Genomic DNA, 13,878 nt, shown 5'->3' with positions numbered 1-13,878 from the left:
AGTGGAAGAAAGGAGGGCCTGGCATGCTCTGGTCCATGGGGTCACGAAGAGTCGGACATGACTAAACAACAAAGCAACAACAAGTGGGCATCAACAGCCTTCTCTTCCAGCAACTTATCATTGCTTAAAAGAAATGCAAGTAGAATACAGTCTTCTGGCTCAGGGGAGAAGAAGAAAGCAACCTCCCTATTCCCTGCTGCATCTGGTGCCCAGCTGAGGGATAGAACCAGCTCCAACGGCATGGGGAGAAATTCATATTTATTAGCAACTAAGGGCTGATCACCTGATAATCAGAGGCTGGAGGCCCCAGGATTGCTCACAGCCTGGCCCAAATCACAGGCAAGCAATAGATCTGCCTTTCCACCCCTCCTCCCTTGGTGCTCAACACCCCCCCCCCCAATCCCTTCCTGGCTCTGCTGTGTCTGTTTGTTTTGCTGTTGATTCGCTTGGCTTTTTCCATGTCATTTTCTGTCAAACCGCACACATTTTCCCTTCCCACTGCCAGCTTTTTAGTGACAGATTGAAGTGGAAGGGGGCCTGCAAGGCTGGAAGTGGAGAGGAGAGCCCATAGAGAGGACCGGCCCCCCTCCACGGCTGCAGCGTGTGGCTCCACGCCAGCTTCCCCAGCTCTGGAATTGATCCTGGCTTCCACCTGCTCTGCAGGCAATTACGCACACATGGCCCAGGATGGCTAAATCCGGCCCCCACCTCCCCGCCAAAGAGCTCGCGGCACGGCTTCAACCTGGGGCGGTGGTGATGGCAGTGGCAAGGCAGGACCGAGAGGAAACCTGCGTTTCCTGCCCCTGAAACCAGCATTTCAAATTGCAGTGTTTCTTCTGAGAGTGCTGCCTAAGTGGGAACAGCACGACCGCGGCCTCCAGCAGCGACTGGCTCTGAAGAGGGAGCGCCAGGGAGTTCGTAAGTGGCCAAACAGTTGCTTGTTTCCCTCTCTCCTTCCCTGCAGTTTCCAACAACTGGGACTCAGAAGCATCGCTGCCTTCGACCGCGGAGGCAGAGCACAGCCATTGTGGCCAGGAGCCTTCGAGAGCCCTCTCTTCCTCCGCGAATTTGTCTGAACCTCTTTTAAACTCATCCCAGTTGGTGGCTGTTACTGCCTCTTGTGGCAGTGAGTTCCACCGCTTAACTCTGTGCCGCAGGAACGGCGGTAGCCCTCTGCTCCATGAATTTGTCCCATGAATTTGTCCCATCCCCTTTTAAAACTGTCAGATGCTGGTAGTGGTTGCTCGTGAGTAACCAGGCAGGACTCCGACCTGTCTTTTACAGGTTTAATTAATGCAAACTATATCCTGAGAAATCTCTATGTGGGACAAGAAGCTACAGTTAGAACTGGATATGCAACAGCTGATTGGTTCAAAATTGGGAAAGGCGTACGACAAGGCTGTATTTTGTCTCCCTGCTTATTTAACTTATATGCAGAATTCATCATGCGAAAGGCTGGGCTGGATGAATCCCTAGCCGGAATTAAGATTGCCAGAAGAAATATCAACAACCTCAGATATGCAGAGGGCACAACATTGATGGCAGAAAGTGAAGGAGGAATTAAAGAACCTTTTATTGAGGGTGAAAGAGGAGAGCACAAAATATGGTCTGAGGCTCAGCATCAAAAAACGAAGATCATGGCCACTGGGCCCATCACCACCTGGCAAATAGAAGGAGAAGAAATGGAGGCAGTGAGAGATTTTACTTTCTTGGGCTCCATGATCACTGCAGATGGTGACAGCAGTCACGAAATTAAAAGACGCCTGCTTCTTGGGAGAAAAGCAATGACAAACCTAGACAGCATCTTAAAAAGCAGAGACATCACCTTGCCAACAAAGGTCCGTATAGTCAAAGCTATGGTTTTCCCAGCAGTGATGTATGGAAGTGAGAGCTGGACCATCAAGAAGGCTGATCGCCAAAGAATGGATGCTTTTGAATTATGGTGCTGGAGGAGACTCTTGAGAGTCCCATGGACTGCAAGAAGATCAAACCAAACCTCTCCATTCTGAAGGAAATCAGCCCTGGGTGCTCACTGGAAGGACAGATCCTGAAGCTGAGGCTCCAAGACTTTGGCCACCTCATGAGAAGAGAAGACTCCCTGGAAAAGACCCTGATGTTGGGAAAGATGGAGGGCCCAAGGAGAAGGGGATGACAGAGGACGAGATGGTGGGACAGTGTTCTCGAAGCTACCAGCATGAGTTTGACCAAACTGCGGGAGGCAGTGGAAGACAGGAGTGCCTGGCGTGCTCTGGTCCAGGGGGTCACCAAGAGGCGGACACGACTAAACGACTCAACAACAACAACAACAACGAGCACAGGAGCCAACTCCTAGGGGCTGAGGTCCCTTCAACCCCCCCCCTAAAATGTTTGAGGGTGCTGTCCCCCCAAAAAAAGTTGTTGGGCATTGCCATTCAAATGGTGCATGTGGTGGGTCTTGTGATTGACAATGCAGCATGGTGCTTACCTGTCCATCCCCCCCCCCAATATTTTATTCAAGTTATTCAAATATTTATTCAAGGTGATCCAGTACAATCTTATGTTCTTATGGTGGGGACTGGACCTAGGACATTCTGCATGCCAAACAGATGTCCTGGCAACCAGCTGCCTTTGCTCTCCCAATCAGATTACACCGACTCCCATTTAACACTCCCATTTGACACAACCAAGCAGCCAAAATGCATCTCGGACAGAGATGACCATTTTCCAGATGCCTCCTAGCTTCCTAGCTCCCTCCAGACACTTGTTCTCAAAAGATGCTGGAGCTACTTTGCGTAGGGGCAGCGACCATCGCAGTGCCGTGCCGTTAATCATGCGCCGGGGGCAGGAGAGTGTTAGATTAAAATCCTGCCAATTAAATTAATTGCCCTGAGAGCGCCTCACCTGATTAGCGCCATGCATCTTTAATTGCAAGGCAACTGCCAAGAGTTCTGCTGCTGTTCTGAAGACCCTTCTGTGAGCTGGTGCTGAGTGTCTTCAGATGGAGCTCGCCTGTCTCCCGTCCCCCTTGGGAAGAGCTGCAGGTGAACCCTACCTTAATGGGAACCAGCAGGATTCGCACTCACAGCATCGTGTTCTCGTTCTCCACACCCACCCCTCACCACCCTCTGCCTCTAGCTCAAAAGCTGCAGTGCAGGGAGTGCCAGGTCAAATCGGTAATGATACACTGGGCAAAGGATTTGGGACACAAGATTCAGATGGCAGATGGGGAGAGTTTATGGGAAACAGACCTGAAATTCACGGCATGTTGTACACAGAAAGAAAATTATATGAAAATTGATGTACCAGTGGTATTTGACTCCTAGCAAGTTAGGAAAAATGTATAGAACAAGGGAACCAGGCAGAGGGCCTTCTCGGTGGTGGCGCCCGCCCTGTGGAATGCCCTCCCATCAGATGTCTAGGAGATAAACAACTATCTGATGTTTAGAAGACATCTGAAGGCAGCCCTGTTTAGGGAAGTTTTTAATGTGTGACATTTTAATATATTTTTAATCTTTGTTGGAAGCCGCCCAGAGTGGCTGGGGTACAAATAATCAATTATAATTATAGAACAAGTACAAATATTTGCTGGAAATGTTAAGAAGAAGAAGGTACCTTTTATCATATGTGGTGGATGTGGAAGGTAATAAAAGCTTTCTGGGAGATGATATATAATGAAATGGAATTTTTTTTTTAAATAACCTTTGTTAAAAAACCAGAATTTTTATTAGGAAATATAGGTACCGACGTCCCAAAAGATCAGGAAAGACTTATGTACGGGACAAGAGCTGCTTGGATGGTATTAGCCCAAAGAAGACAAACCCAGCTGATGGACTATGCTGAGATGGCAAAGCTGACGGGAAAACTCAGCAATCAAGAGGACAAAAACTTTAAAAAAACAAGGAGAAAAATTTATGATTTATTTAGGAGACCACTGCAAGCAGATGGAAACATTAGCAGGACTTCAATCCCACTTGTAATGTAACAAATACCATGGATAATATGGATTGATATAAAATGTTGATCATGGAATAATATGCAGTTTTTAATGATGATAGTAAGACCCCAGAGGGGTTGGGGGGGGGAGTCAAGAGTAATCGCTATATATGGATATGTATTTGGATTGTTATAATTTTACGTTTTTAAAACCAATAAAAATAATCCCCCCCCCCAACCAAAAAAAGGAAAAGAGGAGACTGCGAGGAGATATGAGAGCCACCTTTAAATATCTCAAGGGCTGCCACATGGAAGAGGGAACAAGCTTGTTTCCTCCTGCTCCGGAGGGCAGGACTCGAACCCATGGCTTCAAGTTACAAGAAAAGAGATTCTGACTTAACATCAGAAACAATGTTCTGACGGCTGTTTGACAGCGAAACAGACTTCCGATGGAAGGTTGTGGTCTCTCCTTCCTTGGAGGTTTCTAAGCAGAGGTTGGATGGCTGTCTGTCTTGGATGCTTTAGCTGAGATTCCTGCATTGCAGGGGGCTGGACTAGAGAACCTCTGGGGGTCCCTTCCAACTCTACAATTCTATGATTCTATGTACTGGTAAGATAGGGGCAGCAGGAGGAGACCCTTGCCCTATGCACTTGCTGCCTAGCAACTGTCCAGGACGCAGATCAGATACTGAAATAAATACAATCTGAAGCTAAAGCTTGATCACTCCTCCTTGCACCAATTCCAGAGCGGATAAGTTGCTGCGTTGTGCCTCCCCCCCCCCCCCTTTGCCTATTTCCATATCTTCCCCACTGTCACTGCAGAACAGAATCTCTGCTCTCTCCTTTAGTCTCCTTTCAAGCATTCCAATTCTTATCCACACAGGTTTGCAACACAGATCTGATCAGAGTCAGGCAGTTCCATGCTAACTTCTACTTTTGATATGTATCCGTGCTTGTCCTTGGGAACCTAGCCAGCCATCTCCCGCTATCACTGCTTGGTCTGCCCAGCAAAGGTAAGAAAAAAGGAGCCAAACTAAAGGATCACAACTAACACAAAAGTATTATTATGCAGATTCTGCAGCTGGCGAAGTACACAATGGTGCAAGAGCTCATCCATGGGCATAGTAGAAAAGGAGGCTGAGGAGTGTGGCAGGGGAGATTTCATATCCTCCAGGATTTGCACCCCTAAGAAAACACTCCATTGCCCATCCCTTGCTGCAAATCTGTGATCTGTGTGGGAGGCACGTTCACAACCTGCAGTGTTCACAATCCACAGTGCCTGCGCATATGTGGGTCACGATTTGGTGCTTCTGCGCATTCGCAAAGCGTGATTTAGTATTTTTGCACATGCGCGAGCGCTGAAACCCGAAAGTTACCTATTCCGGTACTTCCGGGTTAGGTGCAGTGCACAACCCGAAAACTCGCAACCTGAAGCATCTGTAACCCAACGTATGACTATAATAATTGTCTAGGAAACAAGAGAGACTTCTCGCTCTTTCTTTCCCCTCATTGCCTCCACCCCAACTAGAATCTGGATTGCATGGCACAGACCTGGTTTTGTTTGTACATGTTACTCAGTATATGCTAGAGAAACAACAACAACAGATTTGCAATTCCCTCTTCCAGCAAACTTTCAAATAGTAGCTTCTGCCATGCTGACTGCCGCTGCATTTATGTGAACACTTGCCATGATTGTTGATTTAATAATAATAATACAGTAGTACCTCCGGTTGCGGATGGGATCCATTTCCGGCTGGATCCTGAGATTTCCGCAACCGGAGGCACCACTTCTGCGCATCTGCGCAGTGTGCTTCTGTGCATGCACAAGCAGCAATACTTCCGGGTTTGCCGTTTTCGCAACCTGAAGTTTACGTTACCCAAGTAAGCTGAGGTTCCAGTGTAACAACAACAACAATAATACTAATACAGTGGTACCCCGCAAGACGAATGCCTCGGAAGACGAAAAACTCGCAAGATGAAAGGGTTTTTCGTTTTCTGAGGTGCTTCGCAAGACGGATTTTCCTAAGGGCTTGCTTCGCTAGACGAAACGGCCCTGCCTCTCGTGTCATGGCGACGGTCACTGCACGCACGCACGCTCTCTTCCCCGCTCCTCCGGCTCCCTCCCACCTTCCGGCTGACGGTTAGTGCCTAGCGCCGCTGCCCACCCCCCCGCACGCTCCCCTCAGAGAGCCGTTGCCGCCAGCGCCTCTCTCTCCCTAGAGTCGCGCTCCTGAGCCCCGCCGCCCTCCAGCAACCACGTCACACAGTGGCCACAAGGCGTGGGTGAGTCTGAGGTACCAGCTGCGGCAGCTGTCCTGCTTCTCCCCGCCCCTCCCCGCCGTTGTCAGTGTTTAAATGCAGTGGTGTTTCGCAAGACGAAAAAACTCGCTCAATGAAAAAACTCACATAACCCGTCTTGCGAGGCACCACTGTACTAATACCTCACCCATCTGGCAGGGTTTCCCCAGTCCATTGTGCTATTGGTTTCTTACTTGCTTTTTTAAAACACTGCTGTCATTTTATTTGCCACTCTGAGCATATTTTTTCAGAAAAAGGGAGGATGGAAACACCAAAAAGAATGAAACAAGGATAAATAAAACCCAAGGGTGCATTTTCATAAGCACAAAACGCAAAGGGGAGGGGGTGTGGAGAGGAGCAAGAGGACAAATTCCCCGGCGCCATGTACTCACTTCCTACTTTGAGGTTGACCCGGTACTTGAGATGCCATGAGGAGCCCTCGTAGCAGGAGTACTGTCCGCTGTGGGAGAGGTCCACGTTCCGGAGGACGAGACGGGAGCCGTTGAGATGGGATGCATCCAGGTCGGTGCTGTTGGCCGTCCAAGTGACCGCGGCATCCCTGTCCACAGACCCACACTGTAGCGTCACGTCGGTCCCCAACTGCGCGTAGTGAATATGGGATTCTGGGATTCAAAGAAGAGAAGACGTTCATTCATACCTGCCCCTTTGCATTTCCCACCCAGTCACTTCCATCGGCAGAACTGGCACTAGTACAGGTGCCACCTAATACCTGCTCCACATCTGTAAGAAATCAGAGTGTTTGAGGACCGGGACATTGGCAGGGAAACCAAAATGCTTATTTACAAAGCTATTGTACTACCAATCTTACTATATGCTTGTGAAACATGGACCACTTATAAATGCCATCTCCAACTCCTCAAAAGATTCCATCAGTGGTTTCTCAGAAAATGTTTACACATCACTTGGGAAGACAGGCGAACTAATGCCAGTGTACTGGAAGAAGCAAAGATCACCAGTGTTGAAACAATGATTCTTCAACATCAACTTCATTGGACTAGTCATCTTGGGCGGATGCCTGATGATCATCTTCCAAAGCAACTACTCTATTCCGAACGTTAAAATGGAAAGCGTAATGCTGGTGGTCAAAAAAGGAAGTTTAAAGACTCTTTCAAGGCAAATTTTAAAAAATGTAGTATAAACACCAACAATTAGGAAACACTAGCCTGTGAGCGCTCCAGTTGGAGAACAGCCTTTACCAAAGGTGTCGTGGGCTTTGAAGACACTCAAACTCAGGACGCAAGGGAGAAACATACTAAGAGGAAGGCACGCTTGGCAAATCCACACCATGATCAACTCTTGCCTGGAAACCAATGTCCCCACTGTGGAAGGACGTGCGGATCCAGAATTGGCCTCCACAGTCACTTAGGGGCTCATTGTTAAGACCGTGTTTATGGAAGACAGTCTTACTCAGCTATGAGGGATTGCCAAAGAAGAAGGTGTCCTATTCAACAACAACAATTTTATTATTTATACCTTGCCCATCTAACTGTGCTTGCCCCGGTCACTCCTGACAGCTACCAACATATATAAAATCATAATAAAACATTAAACATTAATAAACTTCCCTATAAAGGTCTGCTTTCAGATGTCTTCTAAAGGTTGTATAGTTACTAAACTACTTGGCTTGGGGGTTACATCACGTCATACCCTCCAACATTTCTCCGATGAAAATAGGGACATCCTAAGGAAAAGTGGGATATTCTGGGATCAAATCAGAAACTGGGACGGCTTCTGAAAATCTGGGTCTGTCCCTGGAAAATATGGACTGTTGTTGGGACTGCAGAAGAGTTTACACATCTCGCCACGGATAATTATCCCGGAACGGTGGCTCAAATAGCAAGACACTTGGAACAAAGGTGTGTTTTGTCACCAGCAGAACAACAGCGTCAACATCAGAAATCAGACCTGCCGGATTGACTGCGTGAGCATCTCTAAGAGAAACCTTTTCTGACAGCCCCGGCTCTTGCTAAATTGCTCGTGACCGATGCTGACCCCCTCCTGCAGAGGAGCACATGACAGCTTTCGCTCCTGGGTACAGAAGGCCACACACCGCAGCACAGGTCAACAACAAGCACGCGAGTCTTGAAGGTGCCACAAGACCTGTTGTGTCTGCAGTGAAAGAGAGGGAAAGCGTTTCTTCAGAGGGATCATCAGTCGAGTTGAAAAAACAGTAGGGGAAATATTTACCAGCTAGGAAACACAACACCAGAGCCTGCCTGAAAGCCAGGGTGCCCCAGCGGAGACTCTGCTGACCCCATTGTCTCACTCTGCGCATACTAGTTCTGCTGTCGTGAGTTCTCTCGTACGAGATGATGGAACGTCCTCTGTGGTGCTGCAAGAACGGCGGGGCGAATAGATGCACAAACTACCATGCACTCCGAAGGACAATAAATCCCCATTAAACCTCCATCGGTGCTGATGGAGAACATTAGCTAAATGAGTACCCTGGGCAGCTGAGCGGCTTCCTTTGCTCGAGCTGCCGGCCAGCCAGGAAAGATCAACTTTCCCCCTCTGACAAGAGGGGCAGGAGAAGTTCAAAGATGCAATGGATCATTTTTGTGTGTGTCTTAAGAACATAAGCAGAGCCCGCTGGAACAGGCCGACAGCCCATCTAGTCCGACATCCTGTCTTCACAGTGGCCAGGCCAACCAGGTGCCCCAAAAGGGAAACCTGCAAGAGGGATTTGAGAAGAAAAACTCTCTCCTTGCTGGCAGTTTCCTGCAACTGGGTTTCAGAAGCATCACTGCCTCCAACTGTGGAGGCAGAAGCATAACTCTTCTTCATGTGCCTCCTCGAGAGGTCTGGAGGGCAGCAACATGAGAACGGTCCTTCTCTGTGGTGGCTCCCTGTTTCTGGAACGCTCTCCCCAAGGAGACTCGCTTGGCGCCTTCATTATATATATTTTAGGTGCCAGGCAAAATCGTTCCTCTTCAACCAGGCCTTGGGCTGATCAATATTCTACAGCCTTTTAAATGTGTCTGTAGGAAGGGGGGGGGGTTATTATTTTGCTGTTTTGCTTTACTTAATTACTTGTTTTTATCCTGTATTTTAGTACATGAACCACCACATGATTATGATTAAAAGTGGTATAATAATAATAATAATAATAATAATAATAATAATAACAACAACAACAACAACAACAACAACGATGATGACATATCTGAACTGAGTTTTTCCTCCCAGAGGAAGGGGCAGCCAAACATTCTCATTCACTACCTGACTAGAAACTACTATGTGACTATAAATGGGTGGCGCTGTGGTCTAAACCACCGAGCCTCTTGGGCTTGCCGATTGGAAGATCAGCAGTTCGAATCCCCGCAATGACGGGGTGAGCTCCCGTTGCTCGGTCCCTGCTCCTGCCAACCTAGCAGTTCGAAAGCACGTCAAAGTGCAAGTAGATAAATAGGTACCACTCCAGCAGGAAGGTAAACAGCGTTTCCATGCTCTCTGGTTTTTGTCACGCTGTCCCGTTGCACCAGACACAGTTTAGTCTTGCTGGCCGCATGACCCGGAAACCCCATCGTCACCTTTGACTGGACTTAACTGTCCAGGGGTCCTTTACCTTTTCTTTTATAAACAGTGATTCCCAAGTAAGTCGCAGGTGCCACTGGAATGAGCTGCCTTATACCAAGTCAGACTACTGGTTCGTTTAGCTCAGTGACACCTGTGCTGACTGGAAGTGGTCCTCCAGCTTTCAGACGAGGGTCTCAAACTGCATGCAAAGCAGATGTTCTAACACGACAGCTTTTCATATAAGCCACAGAAAAATGGGAAGACTCCTCATACAGAGTCCGACCATTGGTCCAGTTAACTCAGTATGCTCAGCGCCGCCTGGTCGTGGGCCTCTAGGGCTCTCAGGTAAGGGGCATCCTCAGTGCTATTAACCTGGGACCTCCTGCATGCAAAGGAGATGTTCTGCTCACCTGTGTCTGGGAACTGTTGCACCGGTGCGCTGCATGGTGCAAATCCTTTCTCCCAGGGCAGCTCTGCACATTCCTGATTTTGTGGCTAAAAGTGACACTCACTAAGCCAGGATTTCTGGGAGCACATACATTTAAGCACTTTTTTTTTTAAGGCTGCTTGGATAAGCAAGCAAAGCAATCATTGGACTTTAAAAAACCACCTAAAGCCTAGTCATTTGGGTTCTGGACGGTTTGCTTTGGGATAGACCAGATCAGCCACTGTCTCCTTTGCAACCCAACAACCGCCCGGCCCTATGAAACTGCACAGATGTCCGGGTATGTAGATTATCACCTCTGAATAACCCCTTCTCTGTGTGCTTTTGGGGACTCGCAACCAAATTCCTCCACACTGGCGAGGCGTGACCTCTCTCTCGACGAAAGCTGTGTTGACTCTGCCCTGATTTCTGCGTGTTTATCTGCACAACTAATAAATCTGTATCCTTTGCTGGAGCTGCTGCCAATTTGCGGTTCTTTGCTCCAGCTGGGGAACCTCAATGCCTTTCCACTCCAGAGGAGCTCTGAAGAGACAGGAGATGGGAGGAAAGGGCCCGGCTGCAACAGAAGGGGAGATCCGGCGCAAACAGGCACAGGCTTTTGACTTGACATGCAGCTCAACCTGAACTCAGCCGTTCCTGCTAGAGGACCTTGGTGACTGCAGGGCCTCAACCGCACCTTCACAGAGATAAATGCAGGAAAGGGGGGCTGGATCCCTTCCGCACCTGCCAATTATTGCAATGTGCTCCATAGAATCATAGAATTGGGAGGGACCCTAAAGGTCATCCAGTCCAACCCCCTGCAATGTAGGAATCTCAACTAAAGCATCCCCCTATTTCACCAGCATCAACACTCAAATTTAGTATGTATTTTGAAAGTTCGCCAGATCACCAGACTGCAGAAGGGAGAAATGATGGTTTGCACCCATTTTTTTAGAATTTAGGCAACTAACAGGGGAGGAACCACAACTCTGCGGATCAAGGACCTTATTTTGATGCAGACGGTTCTGAGTTCAAATCCCTTGCATTTCCAGTTAAATATGGAATAATCGTCTTTTAAAGCTGTCTAGGTTGGTGGCCATCCCTTCCTCCTGTGGCAGGCAGTTCCCTGGTTTAACTGTGCAATGCATTAAGAAGAGCCTTCTCTTATCCATCTCAAATCTTCCAACATTCAGCTTCACGGAATGCCTATCAGTTCTAGTGTTAGGATAGAGGCAGCAAAAACTTTTCCCTGTCCACTTAATGCAGCTCATTACATTCTTGCCTTAATTTATGACCAAAAACTGCCGTTCCTAAGTGCCCACGTTGCGGAAGAGCAGGAGGGTGCTAAAGGTACGAGTGCGAAGACTCACCAGATAATCTGCACGCTTCCTAATTAGATCTCGCTGGCATGTTTCTGCTGCTGCTGCATGCATAATGGATGCTGTATTTACAGAGTCACAGGTGTGCAAAGAGATTGACAGGCAGATGAAAAGCGCAGGCTCCAGACCCTGCGGCTTACAAAACGAACAAGATGTGAGGATGCCAAGGGAAATAAGCCCCCTCCCCTCTGGGCCTGGGGTGGAAATCCCCCCTAGGGAGGCCAAGGAAAGCACAGTGTTGCACGTCACCTTAATCTCCAAGTGGTGAGAGACCACAGGGACTTCTGGCGCTTGCGTGGGTTCAATTTCCTTGGAATGAAGACAGTCTTCAGGATATGTGGTTTTATTCAGTCTGAAGGGTCCCATCTCTTAGCTGAAGCTCTTGCAACCTGACTCATCTTTTTGGGGATGCTGATAAGGGCATTTAAGTGACCAGCTAAAGTCACAAAGAAACGTATCTGACTAGTTTGGCAATGGAATCCTCCGTTGCGTGTCAATACCCCGCAACCACCCCCTCGTAAAGAATAAGACACCAGGACACAGATATTAAGTTTATGTTATTGGGCAAATTTTGACCACAACTTTATTGATTGCATACTGTGAGCGGTATTGGCTTAGGCATTGAATGGACCAGACTATATCTGACTCCTGCCCGCTGAACAGGAAGTCCAGTAAGGGTAAATCACCAGAAAGGGGAGCCCCGTCGATGCAGACCAACTCGAGCACCCACAGATGTTCCTTTAACGGAATACCCTTAAGCTTGGAGGGGCAGGTGATGGTCACACCTCCCCCATCATAAGGTCAAACAATGCCTAACTGCAAAACCTTACAAAGTTGTGACGTTTGCTATGAGGTAGGTGAAAACCAAATGGCCCCATGCCAATTTTGCCAAGTGGAAAAATTCCTGCCAGGCCCCTCAGCGGCGACCAACCGAGGTCCATAGCAAGGCCAATGAAGAAGAAAACCTAAAAATTCACGCCTGTCAGAGCTGGCTCCAGGTCCCAGCTCACAGAGGACCAACGCTAGCCGGTAGTAATGTATAAAAGTCTTTATTGAAGTACAGTTTCCATTCTCAAACCGGAGCGCCCCAGCTCTACGTCTAGGGTTTAGACCGGCGAAGCTCCATCTGAATCTCCGCCCCCTGTACACCAGTTTAAGATTCTAGCCTTACTCCACCTCTTCCGTCTCTCCTTTCTCCTCTGGGTCCTGCTGCCCCCCGGGGTCTCCTCCCTCCTGGACTCCTCTGACGCAGACGTTGACCCTCCTGACTCCTCCCTCTCTCTTTGGCGGGCTTTGGGACATGGCTCCCTATCCGGGCTGCCAACTGCGCCGCCCTCCTGTACATTTGAACTTGGCGCGTGCGCCCAGCCTTCAACCTTCCTCTCGACCGTTTCCTCGCTCCCCGATGTAGGCGTGGCCAGTCCTGCCTCCTGTCCTTCTGCTGGCAGCGCGCCGCCTGATCCCGATGCCTGGGACTCCTCCCCCCTACTGCACTCTGGTGTGGACGCTGGTCCTGATTTCCAGCTGCTGCTCTCTGAGTCCCCTCTGGCCCCTTCTTCCTGGGGTGTCCCCCTAGGCACCCCCCTTGCCCTGACCCTGGGAGCCTCTTTCTGTGAATCTTCCGATTCGCTGGAAAGACTCAGAGACCTCGGACCGCTGTCATCGCTGACATTTCCTTCGGACTCCTCCCCCTCGCTCTCCATTTCCTGTGCCTCTGCTCCTGAACCCCTGACAGCGCCACTGTTTAAATTGTTCCCGGCCACGCCCCCCAACCAGCTGGCATTGATGTGGCCAGGATCTCCCGGGCAACGGGGGACATTGTCCCCCACCCCTGGAGGTGAGGTGGTGGCCACACGGTCCACTGCAACTCCTCCCCACAGGTAAGTGGAGCCGATTTAGATTTTAACTCTTTCAAGAAGCCAAGAATCGGAAGGGACTCAGACTCACACCAGCCCCCTGAAGGCCTAGCAGAATAGGAAGAAAACCTTCTCCTGAGACAGACAATGGAAGCCCATCTAGCTCAGTATTGCCCATGCTGACCGACAGCTGTTCTCCAGGATTTCAAGCAGAGATGTGACCCAACCCTGCCTGGTGATGCTGCCCCCGAGACCTTCTGGCTGCACAGTTACCAGTGCTCTGCCACTGGGCCATGTCCTTTTATGAGACAGAGCAGCGTCTGGTGTCAAGAACCGTCAACCACTCCTCAAGGCAGCTTTCCCAAACCCCCCAATCCCTTGGCAGCTCAAGAAGAGCTCTGCTTCTTGATACTTCTGGGAAGCCTCCAAGAGGGGAACAAAGGCAACAAGCCTGTGTCCACCCCCAAACCAG

General features: G+C 49.1%; 1 protein-coding gene across 2 annotated transcripts in view; it reads right to left on the bottom strand.

Moving 5' to 3' along the window:
* Window positions 1-13,878, bottom strand: part of CNTFR (ciliary neurotrophic factor receptor) — a 421,418-nt gene that overhangs the window by 135,582 nt on the left and 271,958 nt on the right. For both annotated transcript variants that reach the window (XM_083403130.1, XM_083403131.1), the window contains one exon: window positions 6,603-6,833. In XM_083403130.1, the coding sequence (XP_083259256.1) occupies window positions 6,603-6,833 (231 nt within the window). The remainder of the gene's footprint in view (window positions 1-6,602; window positions 6,834-13,878) is intronic.

Source organism: Podarcis tiliguerta (assembly GCF_965153285.1).
Source record: "Podarcis tiliguerta genome assembly, chromosome: 11".
NCBI classification, from domain to species: Eukaryota; Metazoa; Chordata; class Lepidosauria; order Squamata; family Lacertidae; genus Podarcis; species Podarcis tiliguerta.
This window is presented reverse-complemented; position numbering and strand designations above follow the sequence as displayed.